The sequence below is a fragment of the Chroicocephalus ridibundus genome, chromosome 14, assembly GCF_963924245.1.
Source record: "Chroicocephalus ridibundus chromosome 14, bChrRid1.1, whole genome shotgun sequence".
NCBI lineage: Eukaryota > Metazoa > Chordata > Aves > Charadriiformes > Laridae > Chroicocephalus > Chroicocephalus ridibundus.
Window position 1 is genome coordinate 4,113,221 of NC_086297.1, and position 27,510 is coordinate 4,140,730.

Genomic DNA, 27,510 nt, shown 5'->3' on the forward strand with positions numbered 1-27,510 from the left:
AGCAGCATGAGCATTGCACCGGTGTGTCCCGCTTCCCCCAGATGTGCCCTGCCGCGGCACGGGCACAAGTCCCATAGTGCCCGTTCTTGGACCTTACTCCACTTCCAGTTGTGTGGTCATTTACACTGGGGCAAAAGAGCAGGGGAGTGGTGAAACTGGACAATAGACTCCAGCGGAATTATGTCTGATTTATGCTCACTCTATGTGTGAGGAAAAGCAAATGTATTATTTCAGGAATATATCAAATAAACTGAAGGTTAATTAATATCAAATATTGCTCCTAATGAACTTCCTCAGAGTGTTTGCTCTTAGCAGTAATGAAGTCCAACTGCATTCATATTTGTAATACTTCAAACACGTAAAAATTATTTCAAAGTAGAAATCAAAGAATACATGTATAATTTGATTTATAGAATCATATTAATTTTCATTAATGTTTTCGGTTTTTACAGTGTTTACATTCATGGAATATTTTAAATGCAACGACCATTTTCTACAATAGATTGGAAAATGATATTTCTTGGAGGCTCTGGAATGGCCAACGTTTGATTTTGCTCCTTTGATTTACTGACTGAGCTGATTCATTGCATTACGAGTGCTTTATGCTGATGGCTGATCATAACTACATGATTGTTATTGAAATGAATTGCCGTGGCATAGAAAGCATTTACGGTTGTGTTTCTGCTAACCTTTAATGATTTCCTCGCACCAACGGCAGCTACACAAAATGGGAGTAACATTCCCAACACACCACTCGAAAAAATTACAGTCCCTGGAGCGCCCAGGGCAGCTAATCCAGCGCCGCGGCCGCACAGATGGACCCTCGCCATGGGCACCGCGGGTCGTTAATCCCGGCTCCCAACAGCTTTAGGGAGCGTGTGCTGGAGCCGGCGCCTGCCCCACCAGAACCTGCTGCTGTGTGGCCTCAGGAGCCGCCGCCGAAAATACCTTTGAAGGACACAGCTGCCAGAGGGCAGAGACCACAAATCTGCCCCGCTTCTCGTACGCACAGCTTTAAAATGGTGATTATTTAAGATAAGGACCGTGTGTTTTCACGGCTGGCCAGGCAAAGTCCACAGCCTGCGCTGGAAGAGCCATGCGTTGCCCTGTCCCCTGTGCACCCACGTCCTCCCCCTTTATTTCAGGGACTTCTCTGAAACGCTGCCCTGCTCCCCTGAGGCCCTCAGCGCTCCCAGTGCTCTCATCCCATCCACGCCAGCATCTCTGCTTGCTTCCACCTGACAGGGGCTCTAGGGGGACAGGGAAGGTGGCAGGAGGAGGACTCGGTAGAGCAGAGCCAAAGTGATGGCTGGGCTGTGGGGATGAGAACCAGACGGCAAGAGCAGGCTGTCAGCAGACTTCCCACACAGCTCTGAATGCATCAGCTCCGACCTGCGATGTTCCCATTATCCCAGACATGCACTTCCTGGGAAGACCTCAGCCCAGAGCTGTGGCTCCCCACTTCCCTGCTCCCGTTGCGGATCCACCCTGTCCTGTTTAATTGCATCCTTTCTTGTCACTGCTGGCCAAGATTCCCCGTGCTGACAGCATCTCCATACCGAAGGCAGCATGTTGCTGCCATCAGGATCCCCCGTTTCCTTGCAAAGTCAACCCTCCGGCCACAGGCTCTGAGCAGAATAACAGGTTAAATTGACAGATTACAATTCTTGCCTTACAATAACAGGCTGATAGAAGGTCCCTACACACAAGGGGTTCTTTATACCTGCAGGACAAAGATGTGCCGAGTGCTGGCTTAGCAGCCCTTTATGTTCCGGCTGTACTGGATCAAGCTGTATCCAACTTTCCACAGAAGAATAAAACCAGATGTGTTTATGGGGATGCCGGTAGGCACAGATGCACGTAGGTCCACACCTGCTTCAGGCTACGTGACCGGTCCCTGTCCTCTGCGGCAGAAAGCCTGGGGCCAGTTCCCACGCTGGTAGCGGGGCTGCGCACTCAGGCTCTTCTCACAGTTTTCACAAAAAAATATTCCTCCAGTCTGCGTGTGGTGATTCAGGATGGAGCCCTGGCCACTCCCAAGGACACAGGTTGCATTGTTGGGGCATTGCAGAAGAGCCAAACGAGAGGAACCTCAGAAAGGCTGGCTGCCTGAAAAACAAGGGCACCTCACGGGCTCCTGATGGCCCTTCTAAGGCTGCTGTGTCATTCCCACAGGTGATAAAACACCATAAGTGGCTGCGGTCAGGAAATGCTGCCTGCACAGGCAGCCGCTCGGCCAGCAGTGGGCTGAGACAGGGCATCATCAGCATGTGCGTACACCTACGGCAGAGTGGTACTGCCCTGCCCCAAAGCAGTACCGCCGGGGGGCTGGGGATGGTGGGACGGGGACATCACGGGGTGACATTCTGCTCCCCCAGACGGCAAAGCACAGGCCACGGGGACCAGCACGGCAGAGCACCCCCAACCTCGGCAAAGGGGGGCCGCTCTCGTGACAGTTTCTGAGAGCTGGCTGGGATGACATCATCTACGTGCTAAATACATGTTATTTTTTAATGCATGATGAAAAGGGCATAACATTTAGTTTTAGCAAATCTGTGATTGGGAATTTGTGAACTGACCAGAGCCAGTAAATATCAAATGAAAAAATTTATCTGCACTTTATCAGCTCTCTGAATAAGGCTTGCAAATATCCTTTTCTAAAGGACACATGCTGCAGGTCAGTGGGGATCAGTCTCCATTTGAATTCCTAATTTTGCAAGTTTTGATGGAAATCGGAGTGAATTGATTTGTTCAAAAATAGCACTGCCAAGCACTTGCCTCTGATGGCATCTGGTCTCTGATAATGAAAATCTTCAGGATGGTGGTCATGGGCTCTCTGATCATTTGCAGCTGCATGCCTTAATCAAAGCAACTCACCTTATTTCAGTCTCCATAGGGCAAGAACCAAAGGGAGACACAAATGATCTTCCATTTATATCTCCGTAAAAATTAGTTGTTAGAAGTGATGCCATTCCCTGGACTTCTTTCATTTCGTTCCATAGCCCAGTGTCAGGTCCTTTCATGGCAGAGAAAATTCTGCAGCTTTTACTCAGGCAAAGCATTTCTCAACGTCAAAAGGCAATGGCAAGCCCCATGCCACTAGAGCAGAGAATGTAGGCTACTGTCATGGCTTGCCTCCAGCTGGCAACTAGCACCATGCACCCCAAGAAGGGCGGGGGGAGGAAGAGGGGGAAAAAAAAGGAGGGGCAAGGGAGAAAAAACCCTCATGGGTTGAGATAAAGACAGTTTAATCAGTAGGGCAAAAGCCGTGCACGAGCAAAGCAAAACAAGGAATTCATTCCCTGCTCCCCATGGCTGCGGGGGGGGAGGCGCAGTTCAGCATCCCCCGGAAAGCCGGGCTCCATCCCACGGAACGGAGACTTGGGAAGACAAACGCCATCACTCCCAACGTCCCCCCTTCCTTCTTCTTCCCCAGCTCTATGCACTGGGCATGGCGTCCCATGGCATGGAACGTCCCTGTGGTCAGTCGGGGTCAGCTGTCCCGGCTGTGTCCCCTCCCAGCTCCTTGTGCCCCCCCAGCCCTCGCTGGCGGGGGGTGAGGAGCAGAAAAGGCCTTGAGAGCCCAGCAACAACCAAACCCACCAGTGGGCTGTCACCCCGACTCTCACCCCAAACCCCAGCACTGCACCAGCAGCTAATATCACAGGCTCTTAAAACCTCCAATGGTGGAGACTACATAACTGCTCCAGGCAACGTGCCCTTGGCAGCTGATTTCCATCTTAAAAGTAAAGCAGGTACTTCATTCCTACCCTCAGTGGACAGAAAGAAGAGCTTATTTCTCCATACTGAAGTGAAACTAAATCTTTTTAGATGTCTCCAGTTTGCCCAAACCTTTCTTAATTCCAGTCCCCTCCTCTGACGTGCCCTAGGCACACTCAGCTTTAGTCTGACAATCTAGTAAGTGGGCTTCCTAATTGCTCATTGAAGTCAGCAGTGGAAGTTATCAAGGTGGCTCCCAGTCCCAGGTGGATCTCTAGAATACCTGCTTGTTCCGTGTTGACAGTGGGCCCTTGATAACTCATACCAAACATCCAAATTGCTGTAATTTCATCTAGACCCCCTCTGCACGTGCTGGGTGATTTTAGGCACTAGCCAGGTAGGTGTCTGTGTCTCAGCAAGGCACCTGGGTGTCTCTTCGGTCTGATAAAGATCTCGTCCAGTCAGTCAATCGAGCTTAGCAACGCGATTCATCTGAAAAAATGCAGAGTGAAGTGAGCTGTGTCCGAAACTCGGTTGGCTGTATTGACTAGGTCACTGCCTGCCTAACAAGGAAAACATGACTATATTCAGTCTGGAATGCCAATTGTGTTTTAGTGCTCTGAAAATACGACTGGGAGTCCCACAGTCAAACACCCGGTTAATTTATCTTCCTATGCGTTTCAACACCGAGGAAGCTTTTATTGCGAGCGCAGGGAGATGCTGCGGCTCCTGCTCCCTTTGGAGGTGCTTTAGCTGGTTTGTATTTGTTTATTGCACTCCCACATCTGCCTGCCCGCAGGCTGAGTTTTCCCTCAGAATTCTTTGTGGCTCTTATTGCCTTGCTGGCTTTGCACCCCACTAAAACCCACACACACTCACGCTCGGAGGCAGAACTTCACCTACTGTACTTCGGGTTGGGGCTCACCGTGTTTCAGATCACTGTGTGCCAATCCTAGTTTTTTCTTTTATAAAGCCGAGCCCTGGTTTAGCAAATCTGTTCTCGATTAAATTGGCATTGTAAAACCCTTGTTCCTAGGGAATCTAGGGAGTGGAAACACCATGTCAAGTAAGGCACATTAAGTGATGTCCTAAAAACCAAAATGCAGAAGGATTATCTGCCAGAAACACACTTGGACAAATTCTTCCACCTGCCACTCTTTTTAATGAAAAATTCTCCTATCTCGGTCTCTGTCAGTGTCCTTCGGTTTGCCTTATTCAGCCAGCTAATTCTAATTCCACTCTTGGGCAGGAAGAAAGAGAGGTATGGAAAGAAGAATGTTATTTGTAAACATCAAGAGAGATTTTATCTTTAGTTTTCATTAATCAAATTCACAGGCCACCAAATGAGTCGAAGTCAGATGCACAGGTCTGTGCCCCTAACCGAAGGGCTACCTTTTCTATGGCTTTAAGAGGAGGTGTTTGGCTACACGCTTACGCGCGCGAACACACACCTTCCCCATACACAGCCTCTCAGCCCAGCATCATTTGTACAGCCGTGGCCGGGGTTGTTTTAAGCATTTAGGGGCGAACAACAAGGTTTGTTTTAACACTTCAGTCAGGAGAGCTTTATATCCTAAAGACAGTAGGTAAAATATTTATTAGGAAGAATATCTATTTTTAACTAAGTATGATCTCAGTTCTATTATTTATGCATGTACAGCACATAGACTTCCATGCTTGTCTCCTTGCAGTAAATGTGAATCGAAGACCTGAGGCTGGAAACGGGAATGGGAGCCTGGGGAGGAAGGGATGGGGAGGCAGGTGAGAAGGGGGTGGTTGATGTTATGTGCCAAATCCAATACACATCAAAACATGATTCATAAAATTGACTCTCCATCTCGTAAAAAGAATCCCGGTGACCTCCCTCTGCGAGAAAGAGAACTGACGAGTCTGTTCCCTGCGCTGCCCCGCTCTTCCTAACTCGCTTCCTTCAAACGCCCCTGGGCGGGAGACGCACTCGCCCAGGCACGGCCGGGCGCTGCTGGGAAGCAGCAGTTGTAGTGTTAAAGCGTCAGGTCGGGCTTCATGCAGCCCCGACTGACTGCTGCCAAAGGCACGCTGCTACAAAATGCCATCTTGTGAGTAAGTGCTGCCGCAACGTCTGCTTTCCAGGCAGTTCACAGCACAGGGACCGGCACGGTGTCTAGGGGGAATGGAAAACCTGAGGCTTTCCCCTGCCCAGACGAGAACTAGGTTGAGAAGACCAAGGACAGAAGATGAATCAAATCTGAAGCAGAAGAAACTACCATAAGGCTGCTGAGTCTTATCCCAACTCATTTTGCTTCCAGAGGGGAATACACAGCCTGCCCAACCAAGGTCACGCAGAGCAGCCACCTCTCCGCCCTGCAGGAAGGACACAAATGTCCCGCTGAAAGTCCTTTGGATCTGCATTTGAGTCCCCCTCGGCTGACACAGAGGAAACCAGCAGCCACTTCATTCTAGGAGCTGCAGATGGGGCTTGGAGAGGGCTGAGGATGGTGGCCAGTGCGGTCCATGTGCCGATTGTTCTCAAGCACCCCCAGCCCTGATGCGATGCGCCGTTATGAACACACTCAGACTGCCTTAAAATCGTGGGAGACATCAAACGGGTGCTAAGCTGTGTCTCAGTCAGGAGTGCTCCATTAGCAGTGTGACAGGGATTCTCCTTCTCATCTTGAAAAGGCCAGAATAAATACTAGGTCAAAAAATCTCTCCTTGGCCTTTTAGAAGAAGAAATACTTTGGCATCAGGGGAAATTTTTGTCACCAAGGAAAGGAGAGAGAGAAAGAAGTGGTGGTGCAGCAGCTCGGAGCAGAAAATTTGGGAGTTCTATCTTTTCTCTTTGCCACCATTGAACTTAAAAGGGCACGTTTCCTGATGAATCAGTACTGCAGAGTTTAGTTAATGAGTGTATTTGACATCCGTGGATACAAGGTAGTAAAGAAGCTAGAAGTAATTTAGACTGTGAAGCAACAGCTGCATTTCACCCCAAAGGTGGCTCCAGTTCACCGACAAATGTAAAGATTTCTGTGTTCCTGCTTGCACAGAGGAGACTTAAATGACCACTCCGAAGACCGACAAAAATTGGTTGCTTAATGGAGATGTTTTTCTCAGAAAGCCTGAGTGAAGCTGCACTCAATACGTTTGGGGATACGATAGATTAGATAGTTTGTAGGAGCCGTTAATAGAGTTCTCAAACCACTTCACTATCCATCTCAATGAAAGGCGTTACATAAATGTAAGCTCATTTGTTATCATTATCTCCCTTTGTCTCTTCGCAATCTGGATAATTTGCTAGGTTATCAGGCTATGTGTGTTTAAAAACACATGATAGATGTCACCTCAGCAGATATTCACCGGTTTTCTCATTATTAAGAGCAGAAATGTTTCCTTAAGCACTCTGTCGCTATTATAGATCTGTATCAGCTCTGACTCAGCGACAAAACCACCCCGATACACTGCAAACAGAAGCCAGTGAACTCTGCTGGCTCCTTCCGAGCCTGTCAAAAGCGTTCAGACCAAATGTCCTGGTTTCTGGCGTATCTCTTTGCAGTTACCTTGCCAAGCACACCTTCCCACGGAGGGCAGGCAAGACTTGACATTCCCTTTAACCGGAGCCGAACTGGCTAATGAGAAGTAATCCCGCGTTTTACAGGAAGTTCTCCTACTGTTTTCTTTTGGGGCTTGGGAATGTGGAAGCTATTTCACGGAGCAGCCGTGATGCAGGGATCGCTTCAGAATCAGAACTGGTACGGTTTGGCTTCACGATGGGCAATAAAAGAGGCAACGACCAAGAGACGCGGATCCAACCAAAGGAAACCCTGAATGGAAAAATACAGCCTGGGCTGGCCGATGAAGCGTTAGCCACTAACACTTCTAGATAGAGAAACCCCAAAATCTCTTCCTACACCCAGGAAATGTAATTCCCCGTGGAATCAGCACGTTTCTCTAGTTCTTTTTTTACCATTCGCATGAAATACATCAGCGCAAACCTTTTCCTTTCGCCCAGGATATTTCAAACTCAAATTCCTGATACAGAGTGACACAGTGATCAACATCTATTTTCTAAGTCTTAGTGGGTTTCCTGGCTGATATGTTAGCTGCTGAAATTCTGCAGGTTTCTAAGAAATAATGTGACTAGTCTTATTATAATTAATGGAAGTGAGATGAACATACACACAAACTTCTCTTCCTGTCATTTCCACTGGGGAGCATCCATGCAGCTGGAAAGCAAAGCCTTTTCTACATGGTGAAATAAGCGCTACGTAAACATAAAGTGTGAATTTATAGTGCACTAATGACTTCCCATTAAACTGCTGATTGAACAGTTAGGATGTGGCAAGCATGAGAAGCTCACTCCCCTTCCACAGCCCATGCCAAGAGTTTCTGTCCTTGGAAGCAGCGCAGCATAGCTAGCATAGTCTGGATGCGCGATTTAATTTATTTTGCATTTCCCATGCAGAAAAGCCCTAAGAAGTAACAGCACAAGGCCATCAGCCCCACAGACCACATGCTGACAACGTTATTATTACGCACGAGTAAAGCAGGGCAGCGCTGATGTTCTCGGGCTTGGATGGCATTGCAATTCTAGAAGCGCAAAATGCTCTACCAAATAACCAAAGGGAAGTGCACCGCTCCAGGTGTGGAGGAGCCCAGAGTTCTGCAAGTCCATCTTTCACCTCTAAAAAGAGATGGGCTTCCACTGCCATCCCAGTCCTGGTTTAGAACCAGCTAGGAAGACCCTCCGCTGGGTTCCTGCCGTTCTTTCTTCATCTTCACCTTCATCTTCGGAGCATCTTCAGCTCAAGAAGTGACAGCTCCACATACCAGCCAAAATGTCTCCAGCTTCCCTTACTGCCTGGAAGCAGCTCCCATGCCGTTCCAGTTACTCTCTGCAGCTTCTTAAGCCTCAAATCTTGAAAAGGAATCAATAACATGCCCAGCCCTAATGGCATCCGTGCCAGCAAAGAATCTTCGATGCCGTAAGAGCCCCTTTCCCCCACTAAAAGCTACACTTTAGGTACAGGTCAGCCCTCACAGCAGGCAAATGCAACGGATTCCTATTGCATTAGAGCATTTTTATCTATCCTGTCTTTAAAACCTTGCTGTCTTTTAACTCTGAACCATCAGGAACACAAACACAAATTGACTTTGGCACAGACAATGAGATCTCTCACCCACCACGAAGGACCAGAGCGTCCCTCCCTCTGGGGGAGCTCTGCCTCCCCGAGACCTCGCCGTCTCTGTGCCAGCTTCTCCCCGCTTGGGAGCGGGTGCCAACACAGAGCTCCCGGCTCCCTCACCCAGGGCTGGCATCTACACCTGCGCTTGCCCAAACCAGGCCAGCCGTCTGCCTGCCTCCTGTGCGCCAGGAAATCCCTCCAGACTCGTCCTGCCGAACATCCCTCCTTCCCTCAGCTCCATCCCAAAGGTGAGCACGGAGACGTGCCCAGCCTCCACAGACATTAACATAGTAGAGCAGAGAGCGTGGGAGAAAGAGAGCAAGAGACTGTGCAAAATAATAAATAATCACAGAAAAAAACTAGGGCACCAACAGTGTCGCTGGCTTTTGATGTTTCCCTCTCATCCTGCCCTGGCTCTTCTCCTGTGGAAAGGGAACGCTGCGAGGTGGGAAGAAGCCCCAGAGCAAGAGGGACGCAGGGCTGTTTCAGAAGCGCCGGCAGGATTACAGATAAATATTGAAGCTATCAAAGAAGCTTAAGGGATTTAGGAACCCACTCCCCATTATTATCCTCTCCGGGGGGAGGGGCAGCGATCTTGCGCAGAGTCCCACAGCAAACGCCAGCACGGGGCTGGCTTCTGAAACACCCCGCTCCGCTGACAAATTTCCCCTCCTTTGTCGGACGGGGGAAAAAAATGACAAACGTGTTTTTTATGATAAATAGAGTCCCAGTTTGCCTCTTGTGGGTTGCCTCAGTGGGAGGGCAGGCTCTGTGCATGCCACGTGGGCAGCGTGTCCCGGGATGGACCTTCCCTGTGTTGGATGGAGACAGTGGGCAGCGGCAGCAGGTCCAGTCCCACCGCCCGGGCAGGACGGGCAGGGCCAGGTCCTGCCGAGGAACTCGGATCCCTCACGCAGCCGGCACCCAGCTTTCTCCTATGGCAGCTAAATCCTGAGAAAGCTGAGAAATGACTCGAGGGATGGTCTGGAAGGAAAAGCTGTTGGTTCTTCTGATGTCTGTGTGCGCAGATAGGGCTGGAAATTACTGCGCAAATCAATTCTGAAACGGAGAGGCGGATGTGGGATGTTTTGAACCTGCCTCCATTCAACTCTGCTGCTAAAGCGTCACAACAAAACTTCATTAACAAAACATGATACCAGGCCCTATTCCTCCTCCTGTCTCCCAGTTCCTGCTGTAGCACAATTCCACTGCCGGTAAGGAGATGTTTAATTTGTACCAGCCTAAGACGGGGGGAAGGATGTCTGCGTTAGCATCCTCTGGGTGTCTGCGTTAGCATCCTCCGGGTGTCTGCGTTAGCATCCTCTGCTCTGGGACTCCTGGGCTCACGGCTAATTCCCTGGGAGGCTGCAGAAGACACAGCCCAGCTCCTGTCCTCAGCCCCGGAGCACAGCCCGCATCTCTCTCGTTCTGGGCTGCTCAGAAGTTGCCGTCTCCTCCCCGCAGGCACTAACCCCAGATGGGCTCCCCAGGCTGGAGCGGGGTGCAGTGAGAATGGGGTACAGCCTTCTTTGTGCCCACGTGTGGCCGCCAACCAGAGACACAGGTTCATGCTCAATTCCATACTCCAAAAAAGCATCTCGCAACCGGCAGGAACCCGACGGGACTCCGTACAGGCAGAGGCCGAGGCCGAGCTCCCTCCCTCTTGCTCCAGCCCCTTGGATTCTGTGCAGGGACTTGCACCGCAGCACCGAGCCCCCTCTGCAGCCCGCCCTGCAATTTTGGCTAATGCAAGATCGGTCCTCAAGCAGCCAAAATGGTTTCTCTGCCACACTTTTAAGGGAATACTGCAGTTTTAAACCACAAATTAAATTTTTAATGAAACTTCATAACTGTTGTACCCAAATGTAATGTAATATTGATAGGAACTGTGCATCCAGCTAGCATGAGATTGCCCTAGAAAGCTTTTTAGGGTGTTATGCAATCTACAGCTAAATTAATTATTTGTAATGAAAGGATCTGTGTCCCTATAGCATCACTGAGACCTGCTAGTACAAAGAACACACTCTTCATTCTCACTGGATGTAAATGTCTGGCAATTTTGAAGGAAAGCAACTTTTGAGATGGGAACAATGAAAGAAAGGGAAAGAAAAAAGGGGAAGAGACTGAATGTGTGTGTGAGAGAGAGAGGGAGGGAAACAGAGAGGGAGAGATCTGCAAAGAAAGACTGCAGCAAAATGCAGCAAATTTCCGAACTCCAGTCCAAAGTGTTTGTCTGTTACAGAAGGGAATTCTCCCCCTTACACACGCTGTATCTGTACTGGCTACACACCGTGCTCAGGCTGTTCTAATGACAGCTGTGGATTTTAGCAGGCGTTAAAAAAAAAAAAAAAAAGAAGAAAAAAGATTTTGCATATACACAAGTCTGCAAACTTAACCATGGAGCAGCTCAGAGAAGCGCGCTGGTGCTGTGTGTCTTGTCGGGCTCTGGAAAGGGTCCTGCTCCCTCCCCGCGTGGGCTCCACAGGGACAGCGGGGCTGCGGTGTGACCAGAGAGCCTGTCCTCGCTGTGGTCCCCCTCAGAACAAGCCCTTATATCCAAAACAGCCCAGCGAAGCAGCCTGACAGCCACTGCCACGTCCTGCTTTAGGCACGCTGGGGCTGGGGGCAGCCGGCAGGGGCTGGGGTGGCCGATCCCTCCGGGAGCCGCGGGGACAGCAGGGCACCTCCAGCAGCTCAGCTGCACACCAGCCGGATGCACAAACAAAAGGAGCCGGCTTCCTCACTCGGTGAAGTCTACCCGTTACTATTGCCCATCGCAAACCTGTCTCCATCCCATAATGGATCATATTGTTCCCATTCCGCAGAGGAGACTTAAATGCGGAATCAGCATCACCCCACAGGAGATGTTTTATGTACAGCAGGCTGCACAAACAGGAGAGAAAGCTTCCACTCCCTGTTCCCTGGGGCTCCGGCTCCTGGGATTAGAGAGATTTGTCCACTTAAAAAAAATGTCCTTTATGCATTTGTAATTCTGCTGTTCCCACACAAAGGTTAGCGCTGGCCAGATCGAATATTCACATGCCTCACCTCTGCGCTGGGCGACGGGCTGTGCAGAGGGCACGGGGAGACGGGGCTTCTGCTCCCTGGGGGGAGCACCCGGGACTGTCCAAAACTATCCGAAACCATCCTCGTCCATCACAAATACAAATGTGCCTGCTGGCTCCCGTTCAGAACTAAATCATCTCCAAGGGTCCTTGATAGCTGTGCTCAGCTCTTTTCAGCTACACAGCGATAAATCAGCTAGCTACAGAGAGCGCTTTGGAAGAGGCAAGAGAAGAGTTAAAAATAAGAGGGGCTCCATTATTCCATTATACCCCTACAGCTCCTAAATCTACAAAAGCAATAACGGATCCTACTGCATGATTCAGTAATTCTGGGAAAGCTGAAATCTTGATCATATTTTCTAGCTCTTTCTTTGCATTAGGAGACACAGGGGTTATTTTGCTTATCTGGTGTAGTGCAGCTTTGTTGTTTTTTGCTATCTAGGTATTTATACCATCGCCATCACCATAGTATTGGAGTGTTTATTTTATTGCACCTGTCACCTCGGTCTCATCTCAGCATAATGTACTATGGATGACAAAAGATTCCGAGTTAAATTGGTTCAGTGACATGAACAGCTTTGTCAATACCATGCAGATGTTAACAGAAGCGGGTACCAATTCAGCTGCCTCTCAGACCAGTTCTACACTGGTGTAATTGTATTGCCTGCAGCAACATTATTTTTGGTTCGCGTTCCTGCCTGTGGCAGAAGAATTAGCCCTGCAGTCTGTTCAGCCTGTTCACCCAAGAAACAAACAAAAAAAGACCAGAAAACCAAACCAAACCAAACCAAAACCAATTCCAAAACCAAACCAGCACAGAAAGGAAACTGGTTTGCCCAGTAAAACACATCCTGCCTGTCCCCCTCCTTAACTCCCCTCTGCTCCGTTCATAGCATTCCAAATGCTATACGGCACAGGAGGAAAAGTAACCAGGGCAATAAAGCCAGAAGTGCAGAACCTAGTGGAAATGCAGATTTCCCCCCAGAATTCCCAGAAGCAAAGCATACAGCACGCAGGTTGAGCTCCTCGCGGGCTTCGGGGGCTCTGAACTGCTGCACGGGGGCAGGATCAGCAGGAAAAAACAGAAGCCTCAGGAAGGCTACAAATAACAAGTCTCTGCAGCCCCCATAAGCGCTGGGGCGAGTTTGATGGGAGACAGGGACAAAAGCACCAGAGGATCCCAGCGAAGGTGCTGCAGGAGAGCTGGGCAAGCTGGCACATCTCCACACTTCTTGGCCGCTTTTGTCCCAGCGCCACCCCAGCTTCCCTGGGCTGGGCATCAATGGCCATGCCCAGCCATGGTGGAGAACTGGTGCTTTTGCCAGCCCTGCCATCCCCCTTCTGCTCTGCCTGATGACAACCCCAAGACTCTGGGTTTGACCATGAAATTCTGCTTTAACGGTAACCTGCAGAGCACGGCTGGATGACGAAAGGGGCCTCCCAAAGGCAGCTGAGACACCTTTGGGAAGGAAACGCTCTATGCCAAGGTAGTGTGTCATAAAACTCTTGGGGCTGGATAAACACCTGCAGCAGAAAAGGCATCAAACTGAGTCACACAGTCACAGGTCCTGCTGTGAGCAGCTCAGCGTGCTCCAGCCCCTGGCGAGGGCTCGTCGCCCGCATCAGAGGGGAGATAAAAGGGGGAAAGGACCATGGAGTGGCAGTGCTTCATCTTTCGCGGATCCATGGGCTGAAAGCCTTTGTATTTTACTGACCCACTTAACTAATCAAAATTAATTGCTTCGTATTTCACAGGATAACTTGGCATTATGTAAATGCTCCAGCCATATGGACTGCTGCAGTGCAGGGTGGGTAGAGCAGGCGGTGAACTGAGCTGAGAGGACCAAATTCACCTACGGTATAATCAGAAGCATATTTACCCAGGCAAGCTAAACCTCTCAGCAGTGTAGGTATTCCCTAGCACGATACGATACCACGGAGAGAAGAGAAGGCTAAACCCAACAGGTAGCAGAGTCTCAGGCAGCGGGGGCCGCGGGGCCGGGAGGGTCCTGCCCGTGCTCTTGGGCAAGGGAAGCCTGGGAACAACCGCCGGGAGAAGCCACACGCTCGCTTCTCGGGGACTGAAGAGGAATCGGCCTTGGCTGAAGTGCTGGAGATGAGAAAAGCAGCAATTCTCTTGGCCACGAACCGTTTCCATCAAGGACAGATCCTGATATTACCCGGGGATGTTTTTTTCCCCGATTAAGAAGGAATAAGAACGGCAGCGGTGGCTGTCCTGTGCCCCCACCGCCGCTCGGCTGCACGGCTCCTGCGGACGCGCCGCGATGCCGGGCCGGGGGGCAGAGCCCCGAGCCCCGCGCTGCCCCACAGCCCACCCCACGGAGCGCCCCGGGCTGCTCCCCCCCCCCCCCCCCCCCGCCGCGGGGCTGCCCTGCTCGGGGCGACGCGGGGCGGGGGTGGGGGGCACGACCGGGGGTGCCTCGGGGACGGCGGTGGCGGGAGAAGGCGCTTTGCCGCGCTGCCGGGAACAGCCCTGTCCGTGCGGGGAACCGGCACCGCTCCCGCCCCCCGCGCCGGGAGCCCGCGGGGACGGACCGCACACGGCGCCCCCACGGACACGGACCTGCGGAGGGCGCGGGGCGGACCCTTCCCTGCGCGGCCCCGCGCGCACACGCACCGCGGCACACATACACCCCCCCCGCACCCGCATGTACACCCCCCGCACCCGCACGCACCCTCCGCACACCCCACCCACACGCATGCACCCCCCGCACACGCACCCACACGCCCCCCGCAGCCGCTCGCTGTAGCACCCCCCTCGATGGGGTTCACGACGGCGCACGATCGCTCCCACACCCGCCCCCTCCCCTCCCGCGCCCCCCAGACACGCGCGTGCACGCACCCGTGTGTATCCCCCCCTCCCCGCACACCCTCACGCCCCCCCCCCCCCCCCCCCGCGGCGCGGCCGGGATTCCACGCGCCGTGACGTCAGGGCGCGCGGCCCCGCCCGGGCGCTATAAGAGGGGCCGCGTGCCGCAGTGGGCCCGGCGGAGAGCGGCGGCGCCGGGCCGGGGCGGGCGGTGGAGCGATGGCGGCGGGGGCCCCCGGCAGCCGCCTCCTCCTGCTGCTGTCGCTGCTGTGGCTGCGCGGCCGCGGGCAGGGCTTCGGGCAGACGCGGTTCATCTGCACTTCGGTGCCGCTGGACGGGGACATGTGCGCCGCCACCGCCCCGGGCGGGGGTTCCGCCGAGGAGCTGAAGAGCACGGTGCTGCAGCTGCGGGAGACGGTGCTGCAGCAGAAGGAGACCATCATGAACCAGAAGGAGACCATCCGGGAGCTGACGGCCAAGCTGGGCCGCTGCGAGAGCCAGAGCGTGCTGGAGGCGCTGCCCGGCGAGCCCAAGGGCGGCGGGACCGGCAGGAAAAGCGGCTTCTCCAAGAACACCATGGGCGACCTGTCGCGGGCACCCGCCACCGAGACCCTCAGCCAGCTGGGACAGACGCTGCAGTCCCTCAAGACCCGGCTGGAGAACCTGGAGGTACGGGACATTCCCCCCCCGCACTCCCTTCCCGCCGCCCCCGGAGCAGCCGGAGCCCGGCGGCGGGTCGGGCGGTGACCGTCCCGCTCCTCCGCTCGCCCCCTGCAGCAGTTCAGCAGGATGAACTCCTCCGGCCAGACCAACAACCTGAAGGACATCCTGCAGAACAAAATCGACGACCTGGAGAAGCAGGTGCTGTCCCGGGTGAACAGCCTGGAGGAGGGCAAGTTCAACCCCAAGAACGAGTCCGAGGAGCGCGGCAAGATCGAGAGCACCCTCACGTCGCTGCACCAGCGCATCACCGACCTGGAGAAAGGTACCGGGCGCTGCCCGCGGGACACCCCCGCCAGCCTCCCCCACCACCCCCCCGCCGTCCCGGAGCTCCCCCGTGCCCGCCCCAGCGCCCCGTTCTCGCCGGGGGGACGCTGAGCCGCCCCGGCCGGGTGCTGCGTCCTATCCGTCACCCGTGGAGCGGTCCCTTGCCCCCGGCTGCAGCCGGACGGTGCCCGCGGGCTCGGCGGCAGGAGCGGGGGATGCTGCGGGCGCTGCCCCGTGCCGGGGATTAGGGAGCCGGGCAGCGCCGAAGGGATTTGCTTCTCGCTGCCATCCCAAGGCCCGTTATGTAACGGGGTGGGGGGGGTGGGGGGAACGGACACCCCCAAAGTGGGGAGAGAGGGGGTCCGGACAGAGCCCACCGTGCCCCCGCAGGCCAGAAGGACAACCGGCCCCCGGACAGGTTCCAGCTCACCTTCCCGCTGCGCACCAACTACATGTACGCCAAGGTGAAGAAGAGCCTGCCCGAGATGTACGCCTTCAGCATCTGCATGTGGATCAAGTCCAACGCCTCCCCCGGCATGGGCACCCCCTTTTCCTACGCCGTGCCTGGGCAGGCTAACGAGCTGGTGCTCATTGAGTGGGGCAACAACCCCATGGAGATCCTCATCAACGACAAGGTACAGCCCTGGGGAGCGGGGAGGGCATGGGGCGGGGAGGGGGACACCGGCTGGGGGGCAGCATGGGGGACCACAGTGCCCACCACCCTGACCCACCACCTGCAGGTGGCCAAACTGCCCTTTGTCATCAACGATGGCAAGTGGCACCACATCTGCGTCACCTGGACCACACGGGATGGCGTGTGGGAAGCCTACCAGGACGGCACGCAGACGGGCAGCGGCGAGAACCTGGCGCCCTACCACCCCATCAAGCCCCAGGGGGTCCTGGTCCTGGGCCAAGAGCAGGTAAGGGCTCGGGGGGGAGGGCAGGCGTGGGGGTCCCTGCTTGGCTGGGTGCCCCCAAGGGGCTGGACGCTCCCGGGGTGGGACGCGGCAGCCCAGCTGTGTGCCCCCAGTGACGGTGGCTCCTTCGCAGGACACACTGGGCGGTGGGTTTGACGCCACACAGGCCTTCGTGGGGGAGCTGGCCCACTTCAACGTGTGGGACAGGAAGCTGAGCCCCGGGGAGGTGTACAGCCTGGCCACCTGCAGCACCCGCGCGCTTGCCGGCAACGTCATCGCCTGGGCAGAGGCCAACATTGACATCTATGGCGGGGCCACCAAGTGGACTTTCGAGGCCTGTCGCCAGCTCAACTAGGGCCACGGACAAGCGAGAGAAACCTTCTCATCGTGTTCTTTTCTTTCTTTTTTTTTTTTTTTTTGTCCTCTTTTTTTTTTTTTTTTTTTTGCGCAAAACAACAACCGAGAACGAAGCCACCCGTCTTGTCCTGAGGAGTGGGGGCTGCCCCCAGAGCCCCACGACCCTCCGGTTTCTGTCTTGCCAATGTCCTTCAACGCCTGCGTGCCTTGGCCTGGCGTGGCTGCACCCCCCCCCCCCCCAGCCTCTGCTGTCCCCCCCTGGGCCCAGCCCCCGCTTTGCCGCCTTTCCCCCCTACCCCGGGGTGGCCCCACTTTCCCTGGGCACCGGTGCCCAGACCAGAGCCCCCCCCGGGGCTCCTCTCCCTCCGGCCTGAAGCCCCCCTGGGAGGATGGTGCCCCTGGAGCCGGAGGAGGGTTGCAACATCCCCTCCCTGGTTGCACCCCTGGGGCTCCGAGGAGGGGGTGACCTCCCGTTCCCACACCCCACACACCCCCACCCCCGGGTAAGGGAACCCCCGCTTCCCCGGCCGGCGCCGCTCCCGAGCACCACAGCCATAGCCCCGGGCTGCGGCGGGCACTGGGACGGGCCCCCCCGGATGGGCATCCCCCCCCGCCGGCCCCGCTCCCCAACCTGCCGCACTCAGGTACGTCCCCCCGGCCCCCCCCCCGTCTGCAGCCCCCCGAGGCCTCCTACGCGCCGTAGCTGGTGAAAAATAGCCTTTACCGTCCCCTGGAAGTTTAGCTACCACTGAAAAGTCTGAAGCCTTTCTGCTTTTGATAATACACTATGTTGTTTCTCTTACTGTAAAGGGAAGTTTATTATCAATAAAAAAAAAAGGGTATTTTTATGAAGATAAAAAAAAAATATAGAATTAAGCAGTGCTCCCTGAGGAAAAAAAAAAAGTACTTTGAGATTCTGCAGGAAAAAAAGAGATAAAGAAGCGTATTTTGAAATAATAGATGCATTTTGTATGGTTTCCTTTTCTAAACTCCTGGTTTGTACTACAGATTGCCGAAATCACCCCCCAGCCCCCCCCACTGACCCCCCGAGGGCCGCCCTGGGTGGCAGTGGGGGACGAGGCAGAGAATTCACACAGGGCTCCAGAGCCTCCCCGACCAACTCCAAAGATGTGGCAAAGAGACGCGCAGAGCGGAGGAGCCCGCAGGGAGCCGGGCAAGGCCACGGCCGCCCCGGGCCAGCGGCACCGAGCTGGCCCGGCCACCGTCGCTCCGGGGAGCCAGCGCCCAGCCGGAGAGCAGCACGGGCAGCGACACCCCCCCGCAACGAGAGACCTTCCTGCGAACTGTGGCTCAGGGCAGCAGATTTTAAACCGTGCTCTTTTTATTAAAAAAAAAAAAAAAAAAAAAAAAAAAGAAGAGAGAGAGAGAGAAAAAGGTGGTGAGTTACTTTAAGTTCCTCCTAAGAACCTGCTCCCGTCAGCACAGCGAGAGGCACAACCTGCTGAGAACAACAAGACCACAGAAAAGGTTTAACCTCCAGTCCCAGGTGCGTCAGATTTGCCAAAAAAAAAAAAAAAAAAAAGGGTGTGATGTCAACACAATGTATATAGTGTATAGTAGGGGAAGAGAATAAATGTATCTTAATTTGTCATTATTTTGCTAACCAAAGCTGTACATTTTTCCTATTACTTGCTCTGTCTCCTTTGGGTTTTGAATGGGTTACGATATACGACGCGTCCAGTCCGCATCAGCAGTTCTGAAAATGCACTGTTTCTACTGAAACTCATGCTTTTTCCATTTTATTGCCGAGATTACATGAATTGTTGACTTTATTTTTACACAATAAAGAGTGAAGAAAGACACCAGGGTCTTTTCAATGTGTCGGTTCCCTGAGCTGCCAATGCTCGGGAGCCCAATTTTCTGCATGGGAGGGTTTTGCCTGCCTAAAGCAGGAATTTCTGCCTGGATCCCCTCGGCGCCTGCTCAGCCCCCCCCCCTTCTCCTCCTGGAGCGTTAGACCACATCTTTCCCAAGTTTATGCAACCCCGTCATACAAATTGATTATGTTTTTTTTCCCCCCAAGACGCAGGCTGGCAGCTCAGCTCCCTCGGGCCGCCCCTGCCGCGCTGGCGGGGACAGTGACACCCCGCAGTGCCCGATGCCCGTCGGCTCCCTGCAGCGAACGTTCCCGGTGCGGCAGGAGCCACGCTCAGGGCATCTCGCTCGTCCCTGGGGAAGCGGGGCTGGACTCCGGAGCCTGTTCCTGGAAAGCGTCGCTGTAGAGGACACATCGGAGCGCGGGGGTGACGCTGGGGCGCGTGGCTGGAGGCCACCCCTGCGTCACGGACACGAGGACCTGGCGGCGCGGCGGCGTGTGCTGTTCCCGAGTAATTGCTACAAATTCCCCCTTGTTGCGCACCTGCTGCAGAACAGACTTGGCGGATACACTGCTTTCAGCGTCGGATACAAGCAGGAAAACCATGATTTACTCCTTATAACCAGCCAGAAACAATTCCCCGCACCCGTGACTCCCCCCATCCCGTCGCAGCTGGGAAGGGCAGCTGTCTGGGTCCCATTCAGTGCTGCTGCCTCGGGCACCACGCAGCCCCTGGGGACACCAGCACTCCCCTTCCTTCCTCCCTAAGAGCAAGGACGCGGTGACACAGCCCGGAGGGACGCAGAGCCCTGGCTGCTTGTGCCCGGTGGGGCTCAGCTCCGGGGCTGGCGGGGGCCGGGGGGGAGGCTCCCGCGGCCGCTTGTGCTGCATCTTCCTGAGCATCAGCTACAGCCAACTGCAGCCTCTGCTAACGGCATCCCTGAGCCGTCCCACCACCTCCTGCATCTCCCTCTGACAGGGAACAGCCACCCCAGGGTGTCCCTCTCCTTCAGGGAGGAGGGGGTTGAGTCACCGTCCCTAGAGGTATTTAAGAAACGTGCAGATTTGGCACTTCGGGGCATGCTCTAGTGGCAGAGATTGTAGGTTGTTTGTTGTGGTTTTTTTTTTTTTTTGGTTGGTTATTTTTTGGGGGTTTTTTTTTGTTTTTTTGGTGTGTGTATGGTTGGACCCGATGATCTCAAAGGTCCCTTCCAACCATGACGATTCTGTGATTCACCTGGCACCTGCCAGCCTCAAAAAGCCTCTTTTCCTTGGGAGGGTTTGCTCCTGCGACTGCTCCAGGGCCTTTGAGGAATCTCTCGAGTCATACCCAGACAGCCAAGTATGGTTATGTATTTCAGCATACGAGTAACCATATGAGTACGTAACCACACGAGTCACAACCACACATAACCACACAGCCGACAGCGAACCGGGCGAGGGAGAGACGGGGGATGCCTCAAGCCAAACTGCAGGTTTGGGGACCCGGCCTGTTTTCTGTCCGCCAGCCACGGGCAGAAGCAGATGCAGAATTACCAGCGCCGGGTACCCTTGGCAGAGGATGGTCAGCGTCAGGAATCCTCCTTGGGGCAAGAGGTAAAATGATGACATCAAAACCGTTTTAGGGCGATTTACAGAGCCCCGCGGGGGACAGGCTGAGTGTAAGATGCCGCTCATCAGTCACTCTTGCAGGTGATTAGAGAGGAGGCGCAGATGGGCTGCCAAGGCTGGAGGTGGGCAGGATGGGGAGCAGCACAGGCACAGGAATTAAAGCCGGGGCGCGATGCCAGAGGACACAGAAGGGGTGCTGAAGTGAACGGTGCAACCAAGAGTTTCCCCGCTCCACGATGCCCCAGATCCTCCCCAGGTGCAGAGCTGATTTAGACCGGCATCTTGACAACCTTACAAAGGCATCAGCGTTGCAGAGCTCCAGCCAGAAACGCCTTCCCCAGGCAGCTCCGCTCTCCTCCCCGGCCCCGGAGCGGAGCTCAGCCCTCTCCGGCGACGCAGACACCATCCCCTTCCCCCCCGCCCCCGAAAACCAGCTGCTCCAAGGACAGGCTGCTTGGTTTCGTGTCACTGGGAACAGCCTACATCTTTGCAAGGGGAATGCTATTTTTACCCAGGGAACGGGTGGCAGCTCCTGGATTGTTCTCAGCCACCGCCAGCCCACCTGGCCCTGCCCCGGCTCCGAGCAGGGCCCTGCCCATGGCGACAACCGTCTTCTCGGCTTCACCCAGCCACCCCAGGCGCCGAGATAAAGCTACAGAGCCCACCCGCTACCGCAGGAGAGGGAAGCGGTACCCTCAGCTGGAGGCTTGTGCTGCACTACAATTTAAACTGCAATAAAAAAACAAACCCAAAATTACACTAACGGGCATATATGTTTTTTCTGCTGGTAGCTGGCAAACATTGCAACGATTAAAGCGGGGCTGTCTCGCTCCCCGCGGCGGCGGGACGCAGGGGCAGAGCGGGTGGGAGGCTGCCGATGCTGCTCGAGGGGGCTGGAGCTGGAGGAGCCGAGATCCTGCGTCAGGAGAGGGGCAACAAACCTCCCGGCTCATCACCTCCCAGGCTCCCCGAGGCTGCCAGGGGGCCCTCGATCTGCCTCTCAGCCCCACATGGGCATCGGGCCACCACCCCCCCCGCGCCTGCCCCGCTGCGTACGGCCACTTCGGGCAGTGAGGAGGGGGCAGAGCAGCCCCAGGGCCGTCCCTGCCCGTCCCGCTCCGCGCACAGCGGCAGCTCCAGGCGTGCGACCTGCGCGTCCCAGCGCTGCTGCCACTGCAGCAATGGCAGCCCCGGCGGCAGGCAGGGAGGGAGGATCCTGCGAGAGGAGATGAGCAACACGAACCCATCAATAAAACGCACCGATCCTGACACCTCGCCCTGCAACCAGAAACTGCCGGTGACAGCCAGCCCAGCATCCCCTGCAAGCGCAGGGATAAGGGAGAGCGTTACCCGCACCAGCGCCGGGTGCACTAAATCCGGGAGGCTTTTAGAGCGGCGGAGCAGATGGAGATCTTGGGCTGCGTGAGGACAGGCCCCACGCCTCGGGAGATGGCTCAGAAATATTGACGGGGGCGAGGGAGAGTTCTTAAGGGCAGGATACAGCTGGGATTTACAGCTCTGATCCGACTTCTCGCCAGCAACTCACATGGAAGAGAAACCACTCTCACGCGCAGGCATTTCGCACCCCGCTGCCCATCCTTTTCTCCCCACCCCTCGGCACAGCTCAGCTCCACCAAGGGCTTGCCAGAGGTGAGAGGAGGTGATGGGCTAGATGAAAAATTAAACTGGCTGTATTTTATAGCAAAAACACCCACGAAAACCAGAGAGACAACATGTCCCGAGACGGCCTCTCCCGCATCCCTGCCCTGCGTGGGAGGGCCCCGGGACACGCATCCCCCGGAGGGGACCGGCCACCTGCGAGCAGAGCTGCAGCGCCGGGTCCAGAAACATCCCGGAGCATCTTTATTATGCAGCGCCAAAGGCGCGCTAGGCACTTAATAACATGCAGTTAGATTAATTAGTAGCGAGCGTGTCATGCCGTACGCCTGGCCCGCGCCGGCATGCCGGGAGCACGTGGCTCCATGAGACTCAGAGTAAACACGCATGAGCCACGGAGTGCTGCGCAGCCGGCACAGCCCCCAGGAGCAGCGTGGGGGGCTCGGCTCCCAGCACGGGCAGGGCTGTCTCAGGGAAACGACAGACACGTCGGCACACGCCTACAGAAAACGCTCTTTATCTTCATTTCACAAAAATTGGAGGCGATGGGGTGGGGAAAGAGAGGGGCATACAGGCTGAAGCATCCTCCCCCTCCCCAGCACGGCTGCCGGGTGGGGTCTGGAGAGCTGGCATCGTCCTCCCCAGGGCCGGGGAGCCCTGCAGCGCTGGGGGCTCAGGCAGCAGCTCCAACCCGCACGCGAACGCCCCGAGCAGCGAGCACGGGGCCGAGGAGCCCAGCTGGCGCTGAGCACCGGGGCGGCCGCCCGCACAGGCTCCCCGCTGCGGCGGGGGCTGCCGAACACTGGCCCCGCGCTCCCCCGGGGACCTGGCCCCCAGCAAGCGACCGGCAGGCTGCTCGGCGAGGCATGGCAGGAGGAAGAGCGCGGGGAGGCAGGCAGCCAAACACTGCGCTTCGGGGCACTGGGCAGAGCCGGGGGGATTTCCCAACTCGGGGAGGGAAAGCATCGGTGTGTCCCCCTGCAGCGAGAGGGCAGGAGGGGGAGCAGGGCCCCGGCGCCGCAGGGCACCCAGGGCTGCGAGTGCCACAGCCGAGCCGCTGCTGCGGGAGCGCGGGGACCGGCTGGGTCACTGCAGGCAGCTGGACACGACCCCGGGCACAAAGTCAAGGCCAACAGACCGTTCCGGTCACCGGCGTGAGTCACGGCTGTGACAGAGCGTCCCTTAAATGCCACTCAGGAGCCCTCGCTGGCAGAGCACCATCTCCCCACACCTCTGCAGCGCGGCTGCGGCACTGCCCCGGCACCCTTTCCAGGGGCAGCTGAGGAAGGGGCTTCCTTGAGCCCTTCCTCCCCCCCGGGAAACCCAACCAGACCTGGCCAGGGCCCCGCTGAAGCGGAGCCAGAGATGCCCCGGCTGGTGCCCGTGGACACAGAGCACAGCCCCGGCCCGTCCTTCCTGCGCCGCGGGGCTGGAGGAGCGTGAAATCTGTTTAGCACAGCGAGACAAGCCTCTGGCCAGGCATCTTTTTCCAGGACCTCACAGAGACTGTTCCTACAACAGAAGTAATAAATCCGTAACATGAAAAGTCTGCCCTAAGACAGCAGCTCTGAGACCTCCTGAGCGAGCCGGCCACGGCTCCGGGCAAGGCCACGGCGGCTCAGACCTCGGCCAGGCTGCGAAACCTCCCCAGGGTCTCCAAAGGCTCGGGCTGCGAGCTCCTGCCCGTCTCTGCGCTGCCGTAGCCACAACCCACACGGGGATGTCGCACCGAACACCCCGGGTCGGGACCCACCCCAGCGGGACACCACAGGACACCCCTTGCCCAGTATGAAGCTGCCTCCACCCAAAAGGCGCTGGGAGAGCAAACGTGCCGTTGGCTGGAGACAGGTAAAGTCTCCTCATCCCCCGAGCCATGCTGTTGGCACGCGGGGGTCCCCGGGGAGGGATGAGCCCCCATGCCCGCTGAAGGATCGGTCCTTCGCAGCAGCTGCTCCCTGCCAGCCCCGCAGCATCCCACCCCAAGGCTTAGCTTTAGCGCAATTTTGGAAGAATCCTGATTAATTCTGAATCTTTCTGAGCTGCTGCAGAGCTCTGCTCTCCGGGGGTCCCGCGAACATCCCACCCTCTCACACATGGCTTTAGGCCACGTGTGTCACAACCTGCAGGAGCAGGAACCCCCCCACCCTGGCCCCCACCGCGGATGTAAATATCCGCTGTAAATGGCACTTGGCTCTGAAACGTTCAGCAGAGAGATGCAAAGTTGTCTTTTTGCACCCTGCAGCTCTCTGAAGCGACCCTTCCTCAGCCGGGGCTGACACCGGGCAGCCCCCAGCAGCGGGGAGACCCCATCCCACCCACGCCGGGGGGCAGGGAGCTGCTGGGAAAGCGGGGCTGCCCCCACACCCCCCCCCCCGCCCCCAAAGTCTCGCCTTCTCAGAATATTTTTGCAACCTTTTCCCGTGCTCCTCCTCCTCCTCCTGCGATTTTCCCAGCTGCTGCCGAACGGCACCTTGACAGAGCTGAGCTGGTTTCCTCCTCCCTCTCCATCCATCCCTCACGGAGGGGCTGGCATCTCAGGGGGAGCCAAGGTTTTTTTTTTTTTGGGGGGGTGGGGTGGGAAAGGAGGGGATGCTCCTCTGGTTGGGCATCCCAGGAGGGATCCCAGCCCCATCCCAAGGGCGCGGGAGAAGGGAAGAGCAACCGATTTCCCACCGGAGGGTCCCCCAAAGCAAAGCACCGCTCCGCCACAGGAGGGGCCGCCGGTGAGCGGAAGGAAGAATCTGTCTTCCAAAGCTGATTAAAAATAGATGCGGCATCTCGCTAATTACGCGGCGTAATTAGCATTTGTTTTCCGCTTCGCAGAAATCTGCGGGGAGCCAAGCTGAGCTGGACCTTCCCCGCCTCCCCACCACCCCCCCTAACCCCCCCGAATCTCTTGTTTGTCCTAACGTGGGGGGGCAGGAGGCTCATCCCATGGAGGGATGGACATCGCGATGGGGGTCACAGCCCACCCTGTGCTGCCCTGGTACCCCCAGCCCCGGGCGGCGCGGGTCCCCGCGCCGCCCGGGGCTGGGGGTACCAGGGCAGCACAGGGTGGGGGTCCCCACACACCCTCTCCCACACTTAACACCCCCCCCTCATCAGCCCATCTGTGCCCAGGCTGCAAGCAACAGATGACGAAGCTCCACAGCCCCCCTGGGAATCAGGTCAGCCATAGCCTGCGGCGGATTTTAACGTTCATCATCCCGCGGGATGCTCTCGGGCGAGTCGGAGATGCCACAGGGCAGCCCCACGCCAGCGGCTGTCCCCCCCCCACACACCCCGAGCCCCGGCTGGCGGAGAGAGGAGGAGGGATGCAAAGGCCTGGATCACCCCACGAGCCCCCTCCTGCCAGGGAAGGGAGAGGAGGGACGCGGAGCTCCGTCACGCCGCTGACTCGGTGCTTGCAAAAGCCGGGGAGCGGCAGCCTCCCCCCAGACACCCGCACACCCTCCTGCCCACCCCACCCCCGGGGTGGGCAAACCCCCCCCAAGGGGACTGAGCTGTGCTGATTTATCATAGAATTGTCAGGGTTGGAAGGGACCTTAAAGATCACCCAGTTCCAACCCGCCTGCCCTGGGCAGGGACACCTCCCACTAGATCAGGTTGCTCAGAGCCCCGTCCAGCCTGGCCTTGAACCCCTCCAGGGATGGGGCTTCCACCACCTCTCTGGGCAACCTGTTCCAGTGTCTCACCACCCTCATGGTGAAGAACTTCTTCCCAACGTCCAGTCTGAATCGACCCGTCTCTAGTTTTAATCCATTCCCTCTGGTCCTACCGTTACCCGACATCCTAAAAAGTCCCTCCCCAGCTTTCTTGTAGGCCCCCTTAAGATCCTGGTAGGCCACGATAAGGTCTCCTTGGAGCCTTCTTTTCTCCAGACTGAACAACCCCAACTCTCTCAGTCTGTCCTCACAGGAGAGGTGCTCCAGCCCTCGGATCATCCTCGGGGCTGTTCTCTGGACACGTTCCAGCACGTCCGTACCTTTCTTGTAGCAGGGGCTCCAGAATTGGACACAGGACTCCAGGTGGGGTCTCACCAGAATGGAGTAGACGGGGAGAATCACCTCCCTCGACCTGCCCTCCCAAGACAGGAGCGGGACCCCGTCTCCCCAGCGGAGCCCAGAGCCCCCATGCCCAGCCCCAGCTCACACCAGCCTCCTCTCCAGCCTCCCCCCAGCACCATCCTACGCCCACAGACCGGGTTGTGTCATTGCACCCGTGTTAGATTTGGGACGGCTTGTGCTTCACAATTGGCAACGCTTTCTTCTGCCTCCCCAGATCACCCATATGTTGGTGCCGTTAATATTCACGAACTCTGTGGAGGCATCCAGGGCTGGGAGAGGAGCCCCCGGCACAAGCATCCAGCTCTCACGGCTCACCCCGGGGGTGCCGAATCCCCAGGGATGCCCGGGGATCCTGGCTGCTCTCCGGGCTCTCTCCTGCGGCAGGATTGCTCCCTGGAGCCGGGTGTGCCCACAGCCCCTCTGCGCTGCGCTTGGCCGCCCCGGCTGCGAGTGAGTCCCCAGCCCTGACGCTGCAGCCTCGGCCCTTCCTTAGCCCCGGCCACCCCGCAGCGCCATCGCACGCCCGACATCCAGGACCCTTCCCCAGGGCTGGACTGGGGGCATCGTCCCCCACGCGCTCCGGCAGCGGCTCTGCCCTCCTTTACCCAACCGCTTGGGCGATTTAAGGAGCAGCTTTTCCATCCTCGGTGGCTTCCCTTGCTCCAGGCGCCGCAGCCACACGGTCCAAGCGCAGATCTTGGCAGATCCCGGGGAAGGAGGCAGGAGAACAGCAAACAGCACGGCGGGGGGAGGCTATTTTCAGCAAAATGAAATTTATCCGCCCTCAGTCGGAAGGAGAGGGGAGGCTCCGGCCGGCTGTAGGGTCGGCTTCGCAGAGCAGCCTGACCGTGGGGCTTCGACCCCCGGTGCCCCCCCTGGGCTGTGGGGGGGACTCTGCTCAGCGGGAGCGCCCGGGAGAGGCTGTGGTATTGTCCCCGAGGGATTGGGACCCCCCTGGGCCGCCTGCCCCTTCCCTGCCTGCCCCCGCGGTGGCCGCAGTGGTGCCAGTCACAAGCAATAACCACATCAAATTAATTGGATACCGGTTTACTGCAAACAAAGAGAAACCAAGCGACATTTACCTAGCAAACTAATTGATAGCCGAGTAATTTGCTGGAGAAACCTTGTTATATGCCAGCTGGATTTCCCAAACCCTCCCAATCCTGCTCATTACAAACAAGGTTTGTGTGTTAATCAGAGAGCTTTAATCACATTGCTACCCACCGTAGTTTTCAGCAAGTTACAAAGCCACCAGGTTTATCACAGGCTTTCAGATCCTAGACGCTCTCTTAAGAATTTGTCGGATATTTTATTAGCGGGCACTAATGCTTTTCGTGAAG

General features: G+C 56.3%; 1 protein-coding gene across 4 annotated transcripts; it reads left to right on the forward strand.

Annotated features, from left to right (window-relative positions):
* The first annotated feature begins 14,931 nt into the window (after positions 1 to 14,931).
* NPTX1 (neuronal pentraxin 1) lies at positions 14,932 to 21,245 on the forward strand. Of its 4 annotated transcripts, XR_010073332.1 has the most exons (8): positions 14,932 to 15,446; positions 15,555 to 15,762; positions 16,155 to 16,399; positions 16,505 to 16,684; positions 16,815 to 18,545; positions 19,083 to 20,471; positions 20,568 to 20,742; positions 21,002 to 21,245. XR_010073332.1 is itself a non-coding variant. In XM_063352370.1 (5 exons), the coding sequence occupies exons 1-5, from the start codon at positions 14,997 to 14,999 to the stop codon at positions 17,034 to 17,036; spliced, it is 1,305 nt and encodes a 434-aa protein (XP_063208440.1). In that variant the 5' UTR covers positions 14,932 to 14,996; the 3' UTR covers positions 17,037 to 18,861. The 4 variants fall into 4 exon arrangements, 1 of the variants encoding a protein (XP_063208440.1); XR_010073331.1 differs by having other exon boundaries at positions 20,556 to 21,245; XR_010073330.1 differs by having other exon boundaries at positions 20,568 to 21,245.
* Positions 21,246 to 27,510: the final 6,265 nt, after the last annotated feature.

What these genes read in the sequence shown, in the direction of transcription:
- NPTX1 (XM_063352370.1), top strand. Translation starts at nt 14,997, where the DNA reads ATGGCGGCGGGGGCCCCCGGCAGCCGCCTCCTCCTGCTGCTGTCGCTG. An exon ending in CCCGGCTGGAGAACCTGGAG is followed by an intron (nt 15,447 to 15,554) that starts GTACGGGACATT and finishes CGCCCCCTGCAG; the next exon opens with CAGTTCAGCAGGATGAACTC. An exon ending in CATCACCGACCTGGAGAAAG is followed by an intron (nt 15,763 to 16,154) that starts GTACCGGGCGCT and finishes GTGCCCCCGCAG; the next exon opens with GCCAGAAGGACAACCGGCCC.